This window comes from Nanorana parkeri, unplaced genomic scaffold (assembly GCF_000935625.1).
Source record: "Nanorana parkeri isolate BGI_ZX_2015 unplaced genomic scaffold, ASM93562v1 scaffold102, whole genome shotgun sequence".
In the NCBI taxonomy this organism is placed as follows: Eukaryota; Metazoa; Chordata; class Amphibia; order Anura; family Dicroglossidae; genus Nanorana; species Nanorana parkeri.
Window position 1 is genome coordinate 84486 of NW_017306370.1, and position 25167 is coordinate 109652.

At 41.2% G+C, this 25167-nt stretch overlaps 1 protein-coding gene across 1 annotated transcript in view; it reads right to left on the bottom strand.

The window, feature by feature from the left end:
- The window catches only part of CNTN5 (contactin 5), a gene marked incomplete at its 3' end in the record, with an annotated part of 543955 nt that overhangs the window by 84076 nt on the left and 434712 nt on the right, over positions 1-25167 (bottom strand). Inside the window, exon 14 of the mRNA XM_018552938.1 lies at positions 1713-1833. Coding sequence (XP_018408440.1) covers positions 1713-1833 — 121 coding nt within the window. The remainder of the gene's footprint in view (positions 1-1712; positions 1834-25167) is intronic.

Consider the following 25167-nt stretch of genomic DNA (forward strand, 5'->3'; position numbering starts at 1 on the left):
AGCAGGTGCGACCTTCTCTGATCCAAATTCCCATAGGAGCACGCTAAAAAAGAAAAGAGAACGACACACAAAACAATAGAACAGTAATGCAATCCAGTTTACATCAGATATCAACATGAGTAGAATAAAGGGATGTGTTTGATGGGAAAGATGAGGCTGGTTAAATGATGGATGGACTTCAGCTGCATAGTATGTTCCTTCCCCATGTAATCAGTGCTCCTTGACCTGCCATGTTTTCAGAAGTAAGCGCTTTGGAAGCCTTCCTGCGCTCCCTATGATAAATATATGGCTTACAATGCTCGGATAAAGTGGAGGTGACAGATTATCTACAGCAGAATTGATTTCGCACTCCAACTAAAGTATATTAATAACTGCTCTATTCTTGTCATTGTCACCTGGGAAACAACGATAAAAAAAACTTACAAAAATGAGAACAATACGTTAAATTCCAACCAAAAGCGCTCTTGTCACCTATTGTGGGATTAATTCCTTGTCCTATTACCATAATCAATCTGAACATTTAGATGATAGCTGGATGTTGCTGATGTTGCTGATGTTGCTGAAATTCTCCTGGTGAATTTGTGAAAATGAAATCTACACCATGAAATTGTTACCATTCTTGAACATTACAGATTGCTAGGACTCACTGACATGAATGCTCAAAGAAAGCTTGGGCATGAGTTTTAATGTACTTTAGATAAAATCTAAAACATTCTAAAGATAACGGTGAGAGCGGCGATGTGTGGTTTCATCATTTGTGCCTCTGCTATCACTTTTCACATAGCTCTTCACACCTGTCAAGCCCGGGCGCTCCTATACTGCTAGCCTTGCAGCCGGCCTGACACATTGTAACACAGAGCAGGAGATGGCTACAGGGAGATGGGGAAATCTTTCACGCATTATTATTTGTGGTGCATTGTGGTTTCTTTGTTTCCCTGGATACCTCAGGACAGCATTCACAGCGTGAAAAATGTTCAGATCGGCTCCATTCAAAAGAATACAAAAGCGTCAATATGTCCGTCTATCTAAGCTATCTACAGTATCTACAGTATCTATCTATCTATCTATCTATCTATCTATCTATCTATCTATCTATCTATCTATCTATCTATCTATCTATCTATCTAATCTATCTACGGTATCTCTCTCTCTCTTATCAATCTATATGTCTATCTATCTATCTATCTATCTATCTATCTATCTATCTATCTATCTATCTATGATTGGAATATCAGTATCTATCTATGTACTGCACAACTGTGGAATCGTTATTCTCTCCATGCTTGATATAGGATATATACATAACAGTAGTTCATAGAGTTATAAACCTGACATAGTTCATAATTAGAGAGCTCAGTGTTGGTTTTGGCCTAGCCGAACAGTGAGGTTCACATACAGTGTGCGGCGCAGCTGCTGGGAAAGGAAAACCTTCCGCTCATCCAGTACACTCATCTACACTGCACTGATTCATTAGTCAACGAGGCTGACCCACAATTGAGCATGAAAATGTAATTACTGTTCATCATACAGATAATTTGCATCAGACGCCTGGCATTTGTGACATTTTGAAGTGCTAATCTTTAATTTCTGCTAATTATAACCACTGCAGTGCTGGACGTGGAAGATGGAGGCACCTGCAATTTACCGAGCACCAGAGCCCAGTGCCAGTGTGACTAGGCAATACATCAAGTGGATCGTGTTAGCATACTCACCCCTAACAAGCAGTTCTGCCTCATCTGATACACTGTCAGCCGTGGTCTGCACCCTGCAGCCATATCTCCCAGCATGCACCAGAAGAATGTTCCTAATCATTAAATCTGCAGAGGAGGCTTGCTGCAAAAGAAATGAAGGTCCAATTAAGTACATTAGAAATCTAAATATGCAATTTGCATCACAAAAGCATGAAAAAAGAATCGACATTTAAAGCACAGCTCAACTGAAACACATACATAGTTAGTAAAGCAATGCTCATACTTTTGAGATCCACCCATGCCGAATGTGCTATATGGCTGCCAGGGGGAGGATGACAACACTTTTCAGAGCAAAGAGGTTTGGCAGATTTGGTGCCAGCCGAATGAGCATTTCTACAAAGATCACGCTTATTACGTGATTTATCATCCTTAAAGGCCACCATTGTTCCTTCCTCTCCAACCGGTCAGTTGGCACTCGACCTGCAAGCCCAGGTTTCACTTTCATATTGCATGTGACACCATCAAAGACAGATTTCTTAGTTACATAGTAGGAGAGGTGGAATAAAGACACAGGTCCGTCAGGTTCAACCTATATATGTGTGTGTGTGTGTGTGTGTGTGTGTAAAGGTTTTTACGCTTATTCAGATGCTGATTAGATCACTTACAATGGATGCCGCTGCTTTATATTTAAATGTTGTCGGTTCCTGAATCAACTGTTTTCCTGAGCACTGGCCCTGATATTCTGTTTTTGGGTGGCTCCTTTCCCTATGGAGCCTCCCTTGCGTTTTGCCAGCAAGCTGTGTGTATCCACAAGGTACACAAAACAGAATTGGATAGTGCATTTGAGATGAGAGAACAAACCACAATACAGTTGAACTAGTTTTAAAAAATTTTTTTATTACAAAAACTCTTATTGACATAGAAAACAATAAAATATCCATGAAGACTCATAAAAGCAAGTCACCATTGTTGGCAGAGGATTATCAGAGGTTGAGGAGTCTATCCCACGTGCACTGCAAATAAGGAAACACATCCATGTCAGTGTTATTCAACCAAGTTATATGGGGGAGTTAGCTGGCTGTCTATGAACTCCAGTTTCTTGCCCCGTTAAGATATTGGACCGAACTGCAAAAGACTCTGATAATCCTCTGCCAACAATGGTGACTTGCTTTTATGAGTGTTCATGGAGATTTTATTGTTTTCTATGTCAAAAAAAGTTTTGTAAATTCTTTTAAAACTGGTTCAACTGTATTGTGGTTTTCTCATCTCAAAAGCACTATCCAATTCTGTTTTGTGTATCTAATCTAATCTAATCAGGGTGAGATGAGAATTTTTTTTTTCGGGAAACCTGACAATTATACCTCTGTGTGTCTCCACAAACACACAGGCACGGCGAGGCAAGCTACTTCCCTGCTGCCTGCTCCTCCTACTTCCTCTCTCCTCTTTTTTTCTCTTTCCCAAGCTAGTAGATGGATGGCTGCTGGAGACTGTGCTCTCCCTTGTGATCTTGTACAGGACAGGAAGTTCAAGGAAGCCGAGGTGAGAGAGTTGGAGCTGTTTGGAAACATGATGACTCTAAGTGTTTTCGGGCAAAAAATACATACTGAGCTGTGCAGTGTATATTTGTTTGATCTGGATTAATTATTGAAAAAGTTTAATACTACTAAGTGCAACTGAAGCCAAAGAATGTTATTCTTTTTTTGGATAGCGTGGAGAGGGATTAGAATAGTGATGCACCGATACCGGTATTTTGGTACGGAGTACGAGTACCGATAATTTTTTTTCGGTACTCGCCGATACCAATTACCGAGTAACGGAAGTCCCATTCAGGAAGCCAGGTGGCGTGTAATGACTCACCAACCTGGCATCCTGATTAACAAGAAAGTCCCCTCTTACCTTAGTATGTGCAGCCTGTCACCCCCGGGGCCTCTCCAGTGAGAATGCGGCCTTCGTCGCGACGCCCTTCTTTCTGATTGGCCGGGAGGCCGGCTCCATGCTCTCTTGTCATGAGATGACGAGGGAGAATGAAGCCAGCTTCCCGGCCAATCGGAAAGCAGGGTGTTGCGTCATTAGACGGCGCCCGGCTTCCTGATTGGACGGCTCCGGCTGGGTACCGGACGAAGGCCGCGTTCTCACTGGAGAGGCCCCGGGGGTGACAGGCTGCCCATACTAAGGTAAGGTAACCTTACCTCATGAGGCCAGCTCCCTGATTGCCAGCTTCCCGACCAATCAGGAAGCCAGGCAGCGCGTCATTACACGCTGCCCGGTTTCCTGATTGGCCAGGAAGTCGGCTCCATGCTCCCTCATCACAAGTGACGAGAGAGCATGGAGCTACTTCCTGGTCAATCGCGAAACCGGGCAGCGTGTAATAACGCGCTGCCCGGATTCCTGATACCGGAAGTACTCGTGCTAGGCATCGGAGCATTTGGGCGAGTACGAGTACTTGCCCAAATACTCGGAATCGGCACCGATATCGATACTAGTATCGGTGCCTCCCTAGATTAGAACACTCATCAGATTTTGTTATCGCTGTCTGTGCCCCCTATACGGAGATTCACTCTGTCTGATGACCGTTATCACTGAAAGTCTCATCTCAAATTTTGAGTTGTCATCAGAACAGGAATAGGTGGGAATTTTCCAACAGGGACACTAGTTCTAGTAACCCTGCTAAACATCAGGGATTCCCTTTACTTTGGAGGGATTTCCTCTTACTTGCTGTTGTGGCTACTGGACAAGAAAATCTTTCCAATGGACCAATGCGGATGAAAAAAAAAAGCTAAGAGGTGTTATAACCCTCCCTTGCTCTAGCCAAAGCTAAAACAAGTTTTGGCTTGTTTAATTTAAATAAATAAAAATGCCTTAAAGCAGAACTCTGGGCAAAATTGTTATTAACCCTTGCCATGGGGCCACCACCGCACTCCAAGTGCTGAGCGCTCATTTTCATCTAGGGACTAAAATAACAAAGTTATACTCACCTAAATCTCAGAGCTGGCTTTCTCTTAGACCGGTTCCTGGACTGTCTCTCCCTCTTCACTGCAGCGGTCTAAGGATCCTCAAGTCATCACATCCAGTACACTGTGTATTGGACATAAGCACGCCGAGGGATATAGCATCACTGGAGTGAAGGATGAGACATGCAGGAGGGAGCACTGTGACAGCCAGCCAGAATGGAGGATCGGGGGAGTATAGCTTTTATTTTAGTCCCTAGACCAAAATGAGCAATTATCCCTTGCCGTGTGGGTATAGCCCCACTGCAAGGGTTAACAACAATTTTGCCCAGAGTTGTTCTTTAGGGATTTCAAGATATTTTTTTTGAAAAAATAAACTTATTTCTCTCTCCCACATTTGTTTTCTTTATGTATAATTTATTGTTTAAAGCATATCTAACACCCAAATCAAAGAAATTAATATATTACAGATTATGATTCCTTAGATGTGGTGGCTGCAGTAGGCTTACACTCTTTTCAGCAAGTACAGAAAATACCTGCTGCTCTTGCCAAAAATCCAGTGCCCTTGTCACTTCCTGTCAGCTGGAAAGAAAGCACAAACATCCCTATCATTCTTGTGTAAATTACAAATCTCATTTATCCACCATGAAATGGGGATGAACAAAGGCTGTTGGAAGTCAAGCATGTGTGGCAACCACGGCTCCCTCCATAGATACAATGGAGAAATGAGTATGGACATGAAGGGGTAGAAAACGTTTTTAATTGCACGATTAACAGGTGAAAATAAAGGGGGAAAAATCTGGGGGAAAACATTAATGCAGCCAAGTCATCTAAGGACTGGCAATAGATTACCTTTTTTGTATTTGGGTTTAGATACACTGTAAAGGAAAATTCCAATTACATGTAAAGTGAATCTATAGCCAGACAATCGCCAGTCAACTCTTTACATGTACATAACAGAGTATTATAAATGATGCTGGGTCATTGGGTTTGTTTCTTTTATAATACATTATTTTAGTTCATTGTGTGCACATTGCCCTTTTCTGCAGCTCTTAGAATCTTTTTTTCTGTTTGTGTATATGCATCCAAGACAGGAGGGCAGATCTCATGGCAATGATATGCCAGCCCAGAAATGACATGCCGATGGACAATGTGCAGCCAATCTATTGTTTGTCAATCGCAAGAGAGCTAGGCGTTCCTGTATTCATAACTGGCTTGTACAGGCTGGTCTGAATGTGCTGAGGCACTTTTATCATAGCATGACAAAACTATTCCTGTATAGGGACACATAGGGATGTATAAGGACATAAGTGTGCATACTCATTCAATGACCAGATGGTGGTTTTATGGCTCTTACAGATAGGATTACCAATTACTGCCATAGAGTGCCTCCAGAAAAAAAAAAAAAACATAATGGATGCCTTATTAAGGTATGGTAAGCTACCATTTCTTACATTTTCAATTTTGGCACTCCATACATTTTTTCAATAACCTTTAAAACAGGCCCTCCCAGACTTCAGGACAATGTACTACTGGACCCAGTATGTTCTCAGCTAATACTGCGTTCAGGCCATTAATCAAGACCCTGCAGGTTAGATGGCTCTGTGTTGCCCGAACTCCAGAGTGTTGTCAATCTTCTCAAGTCTGGTTTAGGTGTCTCGTAGACTGATGTAAAGCACAAGCTACAAAAATTAAATACACTTTTCTAAGACCTTTTGATTTTCTCAAAGGCAGGAAACTAAACTTTTAATTGTGTGAATTTTTCAAGCTCACTGTTAAGGTCTTTGATTTTCACCATGAGAAATTGCAATTATAGCAATGCTGGCTTTCATTCACAATGACAGATTCTTCTTTTGCAAAGTCTAAATATTTTACAAGCCTGCTTTAGCACAAAGCATAGAAGCAGGGGAGGAAGGGCCCACATGGGGGTGGAGGAAACACCTGAGTATGTGTGCCTGAAAAATGCAGTAAATGGTACCTAGTAATTTTTTACTAACATTTGTATCGTCATTTGCTGTCAATATCATGCCTGGCATTCTGTACCAATTGTTTTTAACCAGCCAAGCAACCCCCCACCATTAATTTTGAAGTGCATTGGCAACTGCCACCTGGCTGCAACCCTACCTCCATCTTCCGCTGTGCCTGCACACACATCTTTCCTTAGCCAGAAGCTTGATCTGATGTTGGACTCCCTGAACTCCTTCCTCCCATCAGTACACTCCACAACCCCAATAAAAAGCAGCCAACGCATGCATGCCCTGGGAGCTGCAGGAGACCACGCCGCTAAGATGGTTGGCTGAGTGGGCCAGGTGTCCAGGAAGGAAGGGACACATGCTAGTGAGCCAGGCAGCCATCTACTTCACTAAGCGAACAAAAGCCTAAACTATGCTGCCTGCATACGTGCCTAACTGCAATTAAAAATGAATATTTGAATTAGAGGTCACAGCGAGAGAAATACATTTTTTAAGGGGGTCTATTGTTTGATTTGCTGGGTCTGAGTGGGCATCGTGCAGCCATCTTGTTTTGCAAGTACATAAGCAAAGCCTCAAATTATCTGCATAACTGACTGGCTAGAAATCTTAAATGCTATATCCTGGGGCACAGTAATAATGGTATACATTTCTCTAGGTCAGCCACTCTCTTCTGGACTGCTGGTAATGCTGTTTTCTGGGATTTGGACAGGCAGCAATCTTGTTTAGCAAGTGAACTAAAAAATCCAAAAAGCACAACTAATCTGAAGAAAAACAAAACATGAAAACACTATATTCTGGAGGGACAGTAAGAAAGGTATCATTTGTGTGGGGGCCCTGGTGGTCATTCACTCACTTGTTTGCTGTTAAGTACTCGGATACTGGAATTAGGCGGCCATTGGAACTAAGCTCCAATTGCTGGCTGAAAAAGAGTTAAATTAACTAACATTTGCAATGTTGTCCGTTCAATAGACTAAAAATAAAATTGTCCTTTTTAAAAAAAAACAACTTGTAGCTAGTGTTTAATGTATATTCTTTTCCCCTAGGTATTACAACCTCACGACAGTGATATCCTCAGCCAGCCCAGCAGCACTGACCCATTCCTGAAGAAACCCTCAAGTCAACGTTCAATAAGCAAGATGTAACAAAACGATATGCTCCAGCAGCACTGACCCATTCCTAATACTATGGCAAAGTCAAAGTACACCAAGCAAGATCCAACACAGTAATTTTCTCCAGCACCACTATCCCAAGAAAAAAATATATAAAACTGGTTCAGAAAAAAATGACAGGCCACCAAAATGGACTAATTCAATCAAGTTTAGCTCCTGGTCAGCAAAAATCGTGTCTGCAAAAATGTTTAGCTTCTAACTGTGCACAATCTTCAGTTTTAAGGTTGTCTATCAGTGAGTAAGAGACCAAACAGACATGTTCACAGAAAACTGTAGGTGGTGACACAGGGAGATAAGAGAGTGTGACCCATTCTGAATGTAATGAACCTAGTACTTCATGCTCAGGTTATGTGCTGTGCAGATATGACTTCAAGCACAGCATCTGCAAAACCTGTGGTGTCCCTCCACCTTCCACACCTGCAGGCTCTTTAATTTCTTTTCAATATGAGTTTTGCACATGTGCTGATTCTGCTTATTTGTGGATATACCTTTACCTACTCTAAGTACAGAACCTGTTACGGCACACTCAGATAGACTTTCTCTTTCTACAGAATCATGTTCCCTATATTATGGTACATCTTCATCATCTAACTGAATGCCTTTTGTGGCATCAGATCCTTTGTCTACTACAGGGGAAGGCAAACTCTGGACCTCCAGCTGTGGTGAAATTACCAATACCATCATGCATATGCTTCTGGGAGTCATGTCTGTGGCTATCAGTTGAACCACAGCTGGAGGGCTATCATTAAACATAACTAGTGTAACCATTCTAAAGGCATCAAGTCTACTTTCACCCTGTGCCTGGTAGTTGCACATTTCGAAGAAAATGGGTTTCTTTATTTGTAGAAACACAACAATAGTTTTGTTCAATTTTAATTTTTGCTACTAACAGATGAAGTTCTTTCATTAGTAGTGTGAAAGTTGAACATGTACATGTATATACACATGCGTATCAGGGAACATGAAGGATCAGCACAACATCTGGCAGCAGCAAATGCATATATGTCTGCAGTAAACTGCGTAGATATTGAAATTGTAATGAATGGTAACCTGAGAAATAAGCAGGAGAAAGTATGTCAAAACCATGAGATTGTGAAAAGGATAATTGATATCATAATGTGCACTGCCAAAATAGGCCTTGCTTGCTTAGGGAATATTGACTCTGCTCACACTTTATGTAACCTTGATATGAATCAAGGTCATTTTCTGGAGCTTGTTTTGTATGTTAGCAAATGTGATATAAATATGCAGAGGCATGTAGAAAAAGTTAGAACCCTCAGTACTAAAAGAAAGGCACCCCCACTAGGTACCAGAACATGGAAAATCTCTACAACAAGCAACATTGGGATTTAGCAGGGCTATAAAAACGTTAGCCCTTTCCCATCTCATATCATCTTGGATGCATTTTCTCTCTGCGGTAAATCACCAACAATGCAGACTGCTATGGCTAACAGATAAAAAGCCATTTCCATTTAGGGAACATTAATATGTAAAAGTTTACTCACTGCAAAAGCATCAATGTTTCCACTTAATATGTAACGCCAGCCAAAACATTTTTTAGTTTTTGATAGTGTGGGAAATGGTTAGAAATCTTGGCCAGAACTTTATTGCTGTCTTTGTATCAACTGCAGAAGATTTTACTCACTCCCTGCATCTGTAACTGTGGTCACTGACAACATTTGTAGCACTTTCCGGCTCATTTCCAGAATGAAAAGAAAACATTGGGGGTTATTCACAAAAGGGTCAAGAGTTTGGAGGAGACAGGAGAAATGGACAATCTAGGACAACTAGGGTTGCCACCATTTCTTCAAGTGAAACTCGAACACTCTAGCAACACACACACTTTTTTGGGGAGAATGAGTCATGGCATATTTCTATGTAAATAGCGCCACCCAATCATATGTAAATATCACACTTGAGACTATTTTTAGTGGGGGGCCAGTAGCCCCTATCTTAATTTTAGTTGCCCCTGTCTGCCTGACATCTTGGGGTTGATTTACTAACCTTATAAACACACCACGAACATGTATACACCTCTGTAGTGTGTTCCCTCCCAGCATGATCTATGGGTGGAATCTAAACACCTTTGTAGTGTGTACACACCCAGCAGGTGTGTTGTGCAAAGCCAAGCATGAATTGCAAGGTGATGTTGTGTAAATTAGCTCTATGTTGTGTTGCTTGCGTTGATGAATGCAGGAATGTAAATGCATGAGCTAACCATTTTTGTCTAAACTGTGAAGCAGCATTATATATGCATCATGTGCATGATTTTTCCATATATGGCATTAGTGGAAATATGCTTTTAGAGACTTTTTGGTTGATAAATACGTTTTGCTGTGTGAAAATCACACGCACCTGGTGCGTACGTATGTTTAGGTTAGTAAATCACCCCCCCTGTGTCTGGGTTTCAGCTGTTATGGAACCCGGACACAGCATTCAAAACCCGGACCGTCCGGGTGAATCCTGGACAGGTGGCAACCCTAAGGACAACATAGCTGATTTGGAAAAACTCTCCAATTCATCTCACTTTCCAGTTCAGCTATGTTGTCCTAGATTGTTCACTGCTCCTGCCTGCTCCAAACTCTTCACCCTTTTGTGAATAACCCTGATTGTGTCTGATATTACACTTTAAAGCTGAACTCCAGGGACATTTCAAAACTACCCTTGCAATAGGGCTCCCTCCCACATTGCAAGGGTGAATTGCTCTCACAGGCTTACTCAGCTCCATGTGACCACCCCTGAGGTCGCTTTTCCTTAGAGCCTAATCGGTGACAGACACCCTGATGTCATCACATACATAGCAGGAGCAGCAATTCTGCATTGTAAGTGAGGACCTCAAGGGCCCATCCCATCGGAGGGAAGAGGACAGCATCAGCTGCAGGGGGAACAAGTGACAAGGTAAGTCAAACTGAGGGTCTTGGCATTCAGAAAATATATAATGTTGGGGGGTTTTACGTCATTTTCAGGCCTAAAATGTGGAATATAACATGGGTGCAAAAATTGAAAAAAGGGCCTCAGTCATGAAGGGGTTAATCGTACCTAAGACAAAAACAGACCTTACAGGGCAGGTAGAGCACCACTCTAAGGTTAGTTTTGAGTTTTGCATTCAGCTTTAACAACTAATCTCTATATTTACAAGGTATTTATCATTCCCAATATATAGCAACTACCTCCCAACACAAAATGAGATTTCTAAACTACTCATTTTTTCATAGCCAAAACCCTTAACCTTTTTTCATTTGTCATTTAAGATTCCACTTGATAAAAAAATATATTCTAACCCTGGCTGAAAATGGCAAAAATGTTACATGGTCTGAATTTCACAGATTGTTGCCAGTTGCCTAATAACTTTGAAAGGAACTGCTATGGAAACACAAAATAAAAATATGTATACAAAAAAAAGGGAGGTTTAATGTCATACACATGTAATTTTCAGCAATCAAGAGCACGAACCAAATCCAAGAAATGCTGATGAGATAAAGACAAGAACATTACAGCTCATCCAATGACTTAAATTCTGGTGGGTTGAATAAAAGGTGACATTAGCGGCAATTACAATGCTCTCCTCAGTCTAGGCGACATGTCTGCACAGTGTTGATTTGAAAAGGCTACTCAGAAGGCACACAATTGTTGTCAGCTTTTCTCTATAATTAAACATTTCCCTACTGCTGAGTAATCACACCAATCTGACTTTGTATAAACACATTCACCTTCGTTGTTATAAAGAAGGTAAACTATAAAAATAATTTGTTTGCTCGTTCTTTTGGTTCTTGGGAACCAATCTTCTGTCTATGGGGCTAGAAATAGTTCCTACATCTTTTATCTGGTCTGTCTCTTTCACCCACACAGAACGTTTTCTCTTGTGTCTAACAATGAATACCAGATTGAATTCACATTTTAGAACACAAACAAAATTACTGTTTTCTTGCCCCTTTCATGGTCCTCAGCTGGATAATATTTCGAGATAAATTGAGAGGTGCAATAAGTCACTCATGAACTGTTAAATCCACATATTTAGAAAATAATTTTAAAATAAGAGCTAAGGGGTTTCATGATTCCAGCTTTTGAAACTATATTTTTTATGACCTAAGGCCAGACAATCTAGCCTATGTATGGTCAGTAAAACTAACCAGGATATTTTGTTAAAGTGACAATCTGAAAAATGCATTCAATTACCTTAACGGTTATCATAAATGTAACTTTTTTGTGTATCACTAGGCTGTAGATCCTCAAATCATCTCTGAATTGGCGCTGGGAGTGTCCTTTCTTCTGGAAGGTGGCTACTTTTGTTCCCTATGGTCCCTGTGTGTGTTGTAAAGTAGTCACCGCTCCGAGATCGCTCCCGTGATGGACTACAATCTCACCTTTAGTTTACCAATTTGTATTGTGATTGTAGTCCATCATGGGAGTGAGCTTGAAGCGGTGGCTAATTTACAACACACACAGGGACCATGGGAAAAAAAAGTAGCCACCCTCCAGAAGGAAGGACAGCGTCAGCACCAATTCAAGGAAGATGCATTCAAATACCTTACAGCTGAGTGATAGTGGTGCACAAATAAGCTACATTTATATTAATAAAACATCTATTTATAGCCCGATTCCTTATCTTTTTGTCTTCTTTTCCTTCTCCTGTCTTGTCTTCTGGTTCTTGTAGTTCCTGTGTGTTTCCCCTCACTTTCTGCCTATCTGATTACTGCCTACTTCCTTGGGGCACAACACAGTCTTTTATACTGCTGACATTGTCTGCTATTACTTCTGTGAACCACCTTCGGGTTCTGTACTTTACTGCTTCATATGGAATGTGATCGGCCCTAGTGGATTATGTGTTCTCTCAATACCAGTGCCTCATATTGGATCGTGTCTATCAGCATCTGTACCGTGATGTTCTCTGCTCTTTCTAATGTTTGTATTTTTGTAATAAAAAGCTTAATAAAATCTGATTATTTAAAAAACATTTTTTTATTTATTTAATAATAAATAATATATATTAATAGTTAAGGTGCTTGGATGCATTTTTAAGATTTAACTCCTGGGTTTAGAGTCACGTTAAGGTTTAAGTTCTCAGGGTAGCAAAAAACTGCAGTACAAATAGTGTTAAAAAAAAACTTCTCTTCTTTATGAGGATCTATACTGTGGAAGCTATGCCCAAAAAGTGCAAACAGAGAGTTAAGGACTAGTTACCAGCTTTGCCTGTAAGCTCCATGCAGCTGATCTTTTCCCTATTATTTACATACCATGTTTCCCTCCACACCATGTCTATGTGTGGAGGAAATATCTTGGTAGAGGAGCAGGGTTTTGATTCCTTATGTGATGACTGTCGATCCAATGACTGGTGGGGTAATGATAAAGAAGTGGCAAGATAGGTGAAGAAAATACAGATTTACAGAATGATTTAAGTAGAAGCAGATGCACAGCACAGAAGTGACATCACAAAATCTCACACCAAGGGGGTTATTCACGTAGGGGCTGAAGGATCCAGGAGTAGCTCTGGCTCTCTTCGAACCGAAGGGCTGCTGTACGAGCTATTCACTATAGCCCGTACAGCAGCTGAAGGCGGCCGAGTGGCTCGGTCGAGCCAAAGACATATGTTTCGGCTCGACTGAGCCGAAGTGATAGCCGAAGCGGGGCGAACGTCTGGCTCCGCCCAGTTGTGATAACAGATCAGCATCCCCAAATGACCTGGGGATGCTGAACTGTCATTAAACAATAACAACTGGGTGGAGCTGGCTCCACCCAGTTGTTATTTATTGGCCTGGACCTGCTAGAAGACTTTAGCAGGTGCCGGCAAATAGGAAACAGTTGGGGGGAGCTTGCTGTCACTGCTAGCTCCGCCCAATTTTTTTTTCTTTAAAAAAATCTTTATTTTTTAATTTTTAACGATTTATTTACATTTTTAAAAACATTTTTTTATTTTTTTTTAACAATTTGCTATTCTGCTCGGTACCACGGATGTACCGAGCAGAATTGTTCGGCGGCATTCGGCTATTCACTCACTGCCATTTGCCCCTATGTGAATATGGGCAAACGGCAGCGAGTGAGCTGCTGGAGCTTCGGCTCAGCCGTTCCAGATGTTGGATCGGCTGAGTTGAAGTCTTTCTGGACTTTAGCTCAGGTAAACATGCAGAGCATGTTCGGCTGACCGAAGTGCTGCGGAAAGTAGCTGATGTACGGCTGAAATCAGCCGTACTGAGCTGTAGTGAATAGCCAAACGTTGTTCGGCTCACTTCACTTCGGCTGGGTTATTCACTCGGCTGCCTTCAGCAGCTTTGTGAATAACCCCCGAAATCTCATGGAACTAGCAGTCATAGGTAGAAATGACTTAGATGATCTCACACTGCAGACATACAGTTATGAGGCTACACAACAAAAGGTAAGTCTGTTGGGATACAGCTTAGGAACAATTTCTATATTTTGTATATACAATAGCAAATCTTCACTTTTTGAGCTCAGGTCCACTTTAAATCACAAATCACACACAAGAAAGAATGACACTCTTTCTTGCAAAGAGCATGCAAGAAAGAATGTCAACATTGCAGATGATTTAAGTAAAGCTGGCCACCCACATCACAAATGTTGGCCTATTACTGCTAAATATGCCAGCATCTGAGCTGTGGGTGGCCCTGTTTGAACCATCCAGTTTGATTAAAGTCAATTTTCCAATCAACTTTTGTCCAAGGAGCTAGGTTGAAAATAATCATTTAAAGGGTGACAGCATCCAATCAGATGCTGCTCCTGTTGCTGCTCAGTATAATAGCCAGCAGTTAATCATGGATGGAAAAATCTATTAGTTTATCTTGTTCAGCCAGCAGGGCTAATTGAGAAAAATTAACAGCATGAGTGTTGTCATCCTGGAAGGGAAGAGCCTCTGGATATACCTGGCTGGCCCAGGTGAGTTTAAATTAAAATTAGAATATATAATAAAAGGATAAAAGTTTTCAACATTACAGAAACATGGACAACAATATATTTGGTTTAAGTGTTTCGGTTTAGATAAAGTTGAACACTTCTGGTGCTAGATCGAAATTGTTTACCAAAGACTGTATACACTATATGGCCCAAACTTTGACGACACCTGACCATCTCATCTATATGTGTTTTTTGGACATCCCATTCTAAAACAATCGGCAATGATACGTCATTGTCCCCCAACTTTATAAAAGTCTCCAGTCTTCTGGGAAGGCTTTCCTCAAGGACTGTGCTTGTTGGAATATTGGGCCCATTTAGCCAAAAGAGCATTTGCGAGGTCAGATAGTGATGATAAACCAGAAAACCTGGCTTGAAATTGGAATTTCAATTTATCATAAAGGTGTCCAGTAGGGTTGAGGTCAGGGCTCTGTGCACACCACTAGAGTTCCTCCACACCAGGGGCACAGACATGCTGCAACAAATAAGGGTCTTCTGTAAACATTGGTCTTATGGTTGGAAGCTTACGATTTTCTAAAATGTCTTTGTATACTGCAGCATTAACAATAGTCTTCACTGGAAACACATGAACACAATAATTTAAAGGGGCCGACTAGCTATAAATGGAATAGATTGATTAGGTATGACCTTGAGTTATTGAGATTAGTAACTTTCAGTGCCATGTTCTTGATGTTGTGAGGAGGGGAGTTTTTTGAAGAACAAAGATAAGCAAAAAATAATAATAGAAATGTAATCAGTCTTCCAAATCCCAGCCATTGATGAATTAACAAATTTGCTATTTTAAATGCTGGAACATGTAAAATTTCCTTGAAACAAAGTCCTCTACCTGCTGGTTTAAATAATGACTAATAGCCTATAAGTATTCTGAATCACAGTCATTATAATACTTGTTTACCGTTTATGTTAAATGAAGTTTATTTTTATTCAGCAACAGCAGAAATATTATGACAATACGCCCTCTTCATTTCCTTTATTTTGATCTGTGAAATCATCATTGCCCAGATTTAATTTTGACAACAACTTTTCAATAGGATAAATTGGTTACAGCATGGAATCAATTGCTTGCAAGGGAACTGAACTATTTTTTTTTTTCTCTACAATGTGCCAGAGCTTTAAATTTACATTGAAAACAAGTGAATGCAATCTGTTTAAGAACAGTGAATGCAATCTGTTTAAGAAAAAGATACCAAATATACACTCCTTGTTATAGTCACAGTCATGTACTCATTTATCGTGATCATAAACTACGTAAGGATCCAAGCCAGCCAAAACTGATATTTTTGTTGTTCTTCAAACTTCTGTTGGGCTCAGTCAGTGGCTAGTCAGCCCTTGGTTTCTTAAATGCCCTAGATCAGTGATGTCGAACCTTGGCACTCCAGCTGTTTTGGAACTACAAGTCCCATGAGGCATTGCAAGGCTCTGATAACCACAGACATAACTCCAGAGGCAGATGTATCTTGGGATTTGTAGTTTTGGCACAGCTGGAGTGCCAAGGTTCGCCACCACTGCCCTAGATAGTAAGATCTCACTGCCATAATTGCAGACTCTCTAGAAATCACTGCCTACCCTTTGTCTGTTCCAGCATCTACTGTTGAATAGCCAATAATGTGTCAACAGTGAGAGCGGGATCCCTCATAATAAGCATGGCAGATATGCAGAGCCAGGAACTCAAGCACAGACATATGACTAATTGAGATAATAAGTTGTCATGTGGTTTAACTCACTATCTTCTGTGAAGAGTCAATTTTGGATGGCTTGTCCTTTTAAACTAAGAGCTAGCGTGTATAATGGGACCTACAGATGACTAAATTTATTTTGAAGGCACTCTGGTACGTACATCTAAACTTCAGCACAAAAAGTTGATCTCCAGCGTATGACCTTACCAAACCTTCCATTCTTACCTACTGGTCTCTGATGAGTGGCTTTACTGACCAATCGGGTGGTACAGAAATTACAACTTTCTTTCCTCCTTGAGGGTGCTTGAACATCAAAGAAATTTAAAAGCACATGTCATCTATTCCTCTACATTTTTTAAATTAGTTTAGGGCAGGGATGGCCAAACTGCGGCCCTCCAGCTGTGGTGGAACTACGAATCCCATGAGACTTTGCAAGATTCTCACAGCCACAGACATGACTCGCGGGGTGGGGGGGTGCTTCATGGGTGCTTCACCCTTTATTTAACCCTCCAGGTATTGTGCATACGGTCCAGCTTGGCCCAATGTAAGTATGCATATGCCATACCTGTGCAGCCCACAGGGATCCTCTAAAGCAGTGTTTCTCAACCTGTGTAACCTCAGGACCCACATTTGACCTTAGTCATTAAGTCACGGCCCAAGTTGCACTGTAATGGAATGCATGGCATTTCAGTACTGGACGATTGAACTGTGTGCAAGAGGTGCATGTGTGGTGCCATTCAAATGAATAGCAGTGCAAAGCACCTCCTGCACCAGAACACATAATAGATGCGATTGCATGGGACAGTGTGTTAATGGCACAGGACTGTTCGATTATCGCACTGTACTAGAGTGAGCGGGCCCTCAAAAACACTGACAGACAACCACAGGCATTCTCTCTCACACACACACACACCAACAAAAGTTTTTTTTTTTTTTTTTTAAAGATTCACCCAGTCTCTCTACCTTACGAGGACTGGAGCGGATCCTCAGCCTGGGGTCCAGTGTGGGCTGCTGTGCAGTGACAGAGCTCCATCCATATGTGCATTGCTTGTACAGCTCCCTTGTGCGCCATGTAGAGGTGCCAGGAGCCAGAATGTGACGTCACTCTGGTCCGGGCACCTCTACAGAACATGCGAGGGAGCTGTAATGCACATATGGGAGGAGATCCCTCGCGGTCATAGCTCCAGCCCACCCCACCTCAAGCTGACACTCGGCGCCAGGAAGCATATTTTGAATGGCTGCTCGGTGCGAGGACTGACAGTGTTACACTAGGGGGAGGCAGAGGAGCCTCTCACCTAGAAAAGTAGAAGGCACATGGCGGCCCAGTGAACACGGGCTTCCGTCCGGTCAGGAGTGCAATGGGATACAGGTTTTGCCACTGAACACAGGGTCGCGACTCACCAATTGAGAACCAAGGCTCTAAAGCACTATAGTAGCTGGAGCTACCACAGTATTGACAGCGATCTTCTGGGTCCTGGATGGCACTATGCTGAGACACAATATTTCTATTATTTAATACAAAGTGTTGTCTGATTGGGTGAGGGGCGGTGACATCACGATCTGCCCCTCATCAAAACAGAGAATGCCTGGTATTTATTGATATAAATATTTTATTAAATACGTGAATTACTGTATGTGCAATGGTTTTATAGGTGACAAGTTATCTTTAGAGAAATTGACCTGTTCTACCAGAAATCTCAAGACTGCTGTTACGATATTAGAGGCAGCGCACATACGGGCAAGAAGGCTGTGTGTGCTATACCAAGTGCTAAAGTTCTAATCATTATCATCATCATTGAAAAATATTTACTGTATTTGTACTTGGAAAAATTTTGGAAGAGTTTTAATACACGCAGTTCTGCAGCACTTGATAATTGAAGACACCGCTCCAACATTCTGTATCATGATTTGGCACGTTAATATATTTTAGCACCATTCCTGATTATGAATAGCAATTCCTATCTCTAATATGAAATCTGAATGTATGGTAAAATAATGAAATGTTTATGTGAAATGTATATTTTTACAAGCTGAACATTTGCAGATAATTTCATTTTTTACTGCCTAACCTGCCTTCAGCAAATTTCTACACATTTGGAATATACGTGACTTACTGCAATGATTAAATTCTTTCTGTCTCGCTCATTACAGGTTCCACAATATTCAACAAACTTGTCCAATTTTAAATGATATATCACAGACTTTGCTAAAATGTGCATTTGTGCTGAGTCGCCTAAGGGTAGGCTGATCCAGTAGGTCAAAAGAAGTCCCAAACTAGTTAAAGAAGTTCAGGCCAAACTTTTTTTTAGAGAGAGAGAGAGCTTGGAAGGATTAGAACCATGGTGCTCAACACATAGCCTGTGGGCTCTCTGTGTTGCCCTTAGTGCGCTGGGCTGAGTCTACCACCTGTTGGGAACAAGAGCGGCAGCAGGGTGACAGGCACTAAAATGCTCTCTTGCATTCCAGCACCCAGCGCTAAAATAAAGTCTGTACTGTCCGGTGATGTGATTTCTGTCCGACATTACAAGTATAGTATCGGCCTTGGATAGAGCAGCACAGTAACGTGATCATCAATGAGCAGGGATGTAAAGTGACACTAAACTCAGGAGGCAAATCTTAAAAATGAATTCAAGTACCTTAACTATTAAATGCTGTGACGCACTGCAAGCGAAGCAGCGCGGAGCGGTGGCGCTCTGCCTTCTTGTGCAGTGTGTCATGTAATTTTCTCCCCGGCACGTCAGCTTGCAAGAGCTCGCATGGCTGAGTGTGCCGAGATGAAAAATTTCATCTTCAGCCAATCGGCTCGCGCGTATAAACCTGTGCGAACTCCATCCGGTTGTTACAAGCCGATTGGCTAAAGATGCAGCCAATCATCTGGCTGCACTCCGCTCACACACTAAATGCAAAGCTCCGTGCCCGACAGCTTTGCTTCGTCTACACGGCTTCGCATGCAGTGTGTCATGGGCTTCACAAAACTTCACTCGGCTGTAGATCCTCAAATCATCTCTGAATTGGTGCTGACACTGTCCTTCCTTCTGGAGGGGGGCTACTTTTGTTCTCCATGGTCCCTGTGTGTGTTGTAAAGTAGCAACCTCTCCAAGCTCGCTCCCGTGATAGACTACAAGCTCAGGTTTAGTTTACTAATTTGTATTGAGATTGTAGTCCATCATGGGAGGGAGCTTGGAGCGATGACTACTTTACACACAGGGACCATGGGGAGTCACCCTCCAGAAGGAAGAACAGTGTCAGCACCAATTCAAAGATTATTTGAGGATCTACAGCTGAGTGATACACAAATAAGATACATTTTTGTTAACCCTTTCACGATCCATGACAGGATAATCCCGTCATGAGTCTGAATGGTTTAACAGAGTCTGTTCAGATTTGTAGAGCCGGCGGCTGGTTTTGCACTAGAAGCAATTCTGGTGGCTCAGCTGCCACCAGATCGCTTCTACCATCCGGTAAAGTATTTTATTAGTGGAGACATGTTGTTTTAAGGCAGCCCATTTATTTTGGATTAGATTTCAATGTTCCTCAACAAGGAAAAAATGCAACTGCAGTATTTGTGACATTGCGGTGCACCACAGTACTAACACTTAGGCACTTTTATGCACTATAGCACAGATGCTTTTTTGTTGAATATATGCATTTGGGTGTTCCTGTGTGTTAACGTGCATTGTGGTGAGGGCAACACACAATTGTTAATCCAGCTGGAGCTAATGACAGAATCATTTTTAGGATGGACAGTATTTTTGTGCTGCCAATGTACAGGCAACAGGAAGGAGGTTACAGATCATTTGAGTAGCTAGAGTCCGGTTTATTTAGCCATTTGAAAATCAGTAGCTCATTGTAGAAATCAATACTCTACTTTATGGTTGGCCAGCATAAGGAATGAAAAATGGGTAATATTGGAACTGAGTTGAGGGTGATTAAGTAGCATTCTACGTCCTGAAAATTTATATAAACTGTCGGCGTTTAGATTTTGATTTGGGAAAAAAAGACATACTGTATCTAAACTGAAATGGGAGGAAGAGAAAATAAATTGAACAAACCCTCAGAAATGTGGATAATTTCTAGAGTTTTTGAGTGATTCATCAAAGAGGCCATGACCTCTTTAAAGCATAACTCCAGCCATTTAAAAAAAATAAGAGTTAAAGTGAGACTAAATTCAAGCATTAAATCTTAAACATGCATTCAAGTACCTAACTATAAACAACAATAGTGTGTGTTGTAAAGTAGCCACCTCTCCAAGCTCACTCCCATGATGGACTACAATCTCACGTTTAGTTTACTAATTTGCATTGAGATTGCAGTGTATTACGGGAACGAGCTTGGAGTGGTGGCTACTTTACCACACACACACAGGGACCATGGGGATCAAAACTAGCCACCCTCCAGAAGGATGGTCAGTGTCAGAATGAATTAAGAGATGCAGCCGAGTGATACACAAATTAGATTCATTTTTGTTAATGGTTAAGGTGCTTTAATGCATTTTAAAAATGTAATTCTTGAGTTTGGTGCCACTTTAACGAGCTAAAATTTGTGTCACATTCTTACTTCTGTCTAGGGTTCCACTCCATTGTCCCTGTGACACCAGTACAAGGAATGGGGGGGCGGGGGGGGTAAGCAGCCATTACCAGGAGTAAGGCACAGACAGCAAAAAAATCACTGTCAAAGGTTGTAATCCTTCCTCATGTTTTAAAGGAATGTCCATTTTCAAATAAAACCCCCTGTGTAATTCAGACCCATCTTTGTCTGAATACAAAGCCTTATTTTCTCCCACACCCCCCTCATAAACAAAACTGGAACATTGTCCCACTTGAGTTCACAGAGTTGGTTGGTAAAAGGTGAACTTATACAACCAATTATACAGCTCTGCATACAACAGTTCACTTAGAGTGATTGCAGCTCTATGGTCATGCCAGAATCCCTACAGCAGTTGGCATTATAGAATAAAACGGCATATAGAATGTTTTGACTTTTTGAATAAATAGCTTGGGCTTGCTGAATACTCTAATATATGTGCCACAAAAAGCTTAGAATGTCTAGGGCAGGGGTAGCCAAACGTTGGCTCTCCAGCTGTGTTGAAACCACAAATCCTATCATGCATTTGCCTCTAGAGGTCTTACAATGCCTAATAGGATTAGTAGTTTCACCGCAGATGGAGGTTCACCGTTTGGCTACCTATGGTCTAGGGCCTTGGTTCTCAACTCGTGGGTCGTGACCCAAAAGTGGGTCGTGACACAAAAGTGGGTGGCGACCCCGTGTTCAGTGGGTCACTGCATGAATTCCACTTTTCCAGGTAAGAGTCTCCTCAGCCTTTTCCTAGCGCAGCACTGTCAGTTCTCGCACCAAGCAGAATTCAAAATATTCTGCCCGGCGCTGAGTGTCAGCTTGAGGTGGGGTGGGATGGGGCTATGGCCGCGAGGGAGCACCATCCATATGTGCATTGCTTACAGCTCTCTTGGGTGCCCTGTAGAGGTGCCTGGACCAGAGTGACATCACATTCTGGCTCCTGGCACCTCTACAGGGCATGCAAGGGAGTTGTACAAGCAATGCACATATGGATGGAGTTCCATCACAGCACAGCAGCCCACACTGGACCCCAGCCTGAGGATCTACTCCAGTTCTTGTAAAATAGGAAGACTGGGTGGATCTTAAAAAAAAGAAAAAAGAAACACTTTTTTGGGGGAGTGTGTATGTGTGTGTGAGAATGTGTGTGAGATTGTGTCTGTGGTTGTGTATGTCTGTCAGTGTTTTTGAGGGCCCATTCACACTAGTACAATGCGTTAATCTCATACTCCCATGCGATTAATGCACTGCACCACGCAATTGCACCTACTCTGCATTCTGGTGTGGGACGTGTGTTGCCCTTCATTTGAATGGTACCCCAAACACACCTCCCACTCACAGTTTGATCGCCCACACTCGAACGGGTGGTACCGCAATGCCATACGTTCCATTGCAGTGCGACTTGGGTCGCACCTTAATGACCAAGAACAAATGTTGGTCCTGAGGTTACACGAGTTGAGAACCACTGGTCTAGAGTAAAGCAGAATGTGGTGAATCACCTGGAAGGAAAACAAAACCTCCAAAGTTTGGCTTGCAGATGATTGGATGATGGAAGTTAGCAGAGCTTCACCTCATTGACCTTGCTAAGTGAAAACTCCCTTGCAACATTAGCAGCCTGCTTGCTGTCAGTTAATCAACCCCCAAAATCTCTTGGAGTAATATACTGAAAACGATGGTAGACGAGCAGAAAAGAGATGGAGGTGTCCAAACTTAGCAGTTCATCACGCTATCTTTAAAAATCATTAGGAAAACTTTAATGGAGAAATGAAGCTTGCCAGAAAATCTCATTTCTCAAGTTTGATTGATAATCATAAAGACAACCCAATATTCTTTTTTCTCCGCTATAGATAAATTGATTAATCCTTATCAGATCTCCTCAGAGTTCTATACAGCAGAAAAATGTAATGAGTTTGAAATGAAAGAATTCCTGCCATCAAAGAAAATATAGTGAGTAGTCCTCGCAGTTACTCTTCTTCCATGATGCTGTGCGAAAGCTAACAAGGTTTTTCACAAAAGTGTGAGGAGTTTGGAGAAGGCAGGAGAAGTGAACAATCTAGGACAACATCGCTGAACTGGAAATCAACTTTTTTGGCCTAGATTGTTCACTTATCCTGCCTTCTCCAAACGCTTCACCCTTTAGTGCATAACCCTTTAAATGCCTATCTTTATTAGGTATTAGCTTCAATGCACTTAATGCATACATGTGATGTCACTCTTACAATTACCAAACGGTTCTTTAAAGTGTATGTAAAGTTCTTTAAAGTGTATGTAACAAAAGAGCAAACATTTTATATATTCCAGCTTCGCAATCCTTAGATGTGGTGGCTACATTGGTTTTAGTTTTAGGCTTTTTTTCCTTTATTTTCATCCGGTTATTCGGCCAATAAGTCTGTTATTTCTCAAATTTCTTAACAGGCCAAGCTGGCTAGCAAGAGTGGTAGACAGAGGAATTAAACAAACCATTTAACACTAACAGGGGTGCTTTAAATGATCAGCTTTTATTCATTTGAATTAAAACCTTTATCCTAAAGGAAAACAACTGTTGCTGTAACTGTTTAAGAAGTGTTATCTGGAGTTCAGATTTAATGTGTAAGTCATCTAAATCTTCTAGTGCATCTAACACTACCTTCCCCACTGGGTGACAATGCTACTGTCCAAAGCTGACTCCATTGCTCCTCCATAGAATGGAGCCACCCTAAGACAGATCACCAGTTAAAAATAAAGGAAAAAACAAATGCAACCACAACATTTAAAGTGACACTAAACTCAGAAGTTAAATCATAAAAATTAATTTAAGTACCTTAACTATTAATAAAAATTAATCGTATTTGTGTATCACTCGGCTGTAGTTCCTCAAATCATATCTGAATTGGTGCTCACACTGTCCTTCCTGTTGGAGGGTGACTACTTTGGTTCCCCATGGACTATTGTAAAATAGTCACCAGTCCAAACTCACTCTATGTTTAGTTTACTAATTTGTATTGAGATTGTAGGCCATCACAGGAGCGAGCTTGGAACGGTGACTGCTTTACAACACACACACTGGGACCATGTAGCCACCCTCCAGAAGGAAGGACAGTGTCAGCACCAATTCAGAGATGATTTGACGATCTACAGCCGAGTGATACACAAATAAGATACATTTTTATTAACAGTTAAGGTACTTGAATGCATTTTTAAGATTTAACTTCTGAGTTTAGTGTCACATTAAGTTCCATATGACTTAAGACGAGTTAAGTCTCCCAGGCTCTCTAAGATGTCAGTGCTGCCTGTAGGCCAGAATAACTTACTAGAACAGCCATATAACTGGGTCATCCTTTGTAGCCCAGTATATGACAGGTCAAATCCTGTTTTTGTTGTAAATATCATGTTGCATTGGTTATTCATGTTTCACAGTGCTGTGTCATATCTTGCTGAATCCCTGAAAGCTCAATGTTGGGCCTTTTATTATTTAACTCATAAATCCTCCCCCAGCTAGTACAATCAATAAGTATAACATCTGTTTCTATCACTCATCTGATGATGCTCAGCTGTTTTTGTTTGTCTATTGTCTTATGCTCACAAGTCAATTAGCTACTTCTTTGACAGCGCTGCTATTAATCTGAGGATGTCTCAGATTTTTTTGCAGCTGAATAAGTATGACACAGAGGTTCTTGTTATTGGAAATGCAGAACAGGGAAACAATATAATGGCTTATTTAGGCTTTTCTTTGAAGCCAAAGACAAAAAAAAATAAACAAGTTAGGAGAATTAGAGTCCTTTTCCAACAGGGATCATAATAGTAATGTCTGAAAAATGGCTCACTATCATTTATGTATTATTTCCAAGGTCTGTGATCCCGTCTATTGCTGACAGTGATTTTGTGTCATCTATATTGGACTAATGTAATGCTCTACTATCTAGCCAATTCATGAGCTCGGTTATAAATGTATGAGTTTAGAATCCCAACTCGTGGCTCAGACATCCCAAACTGCAAAACCTTATATCAGGGAGGTGCCCTTTCTGATTTTTTTTTTTTTATTTTGACAGCGTCGGTCGTCCACCATCAGACAACTAGAGGTCCATCTCTGCTGATTGACAGCAGCAGCATATAATGTTAACAATCACAAATAAAATAAAAACATTATTTAATTAATAATAACATAAAAGTAATATAAATATTAACCATAAAATGCTATAATATTTACTATGTTTTTATATATATATATATATATA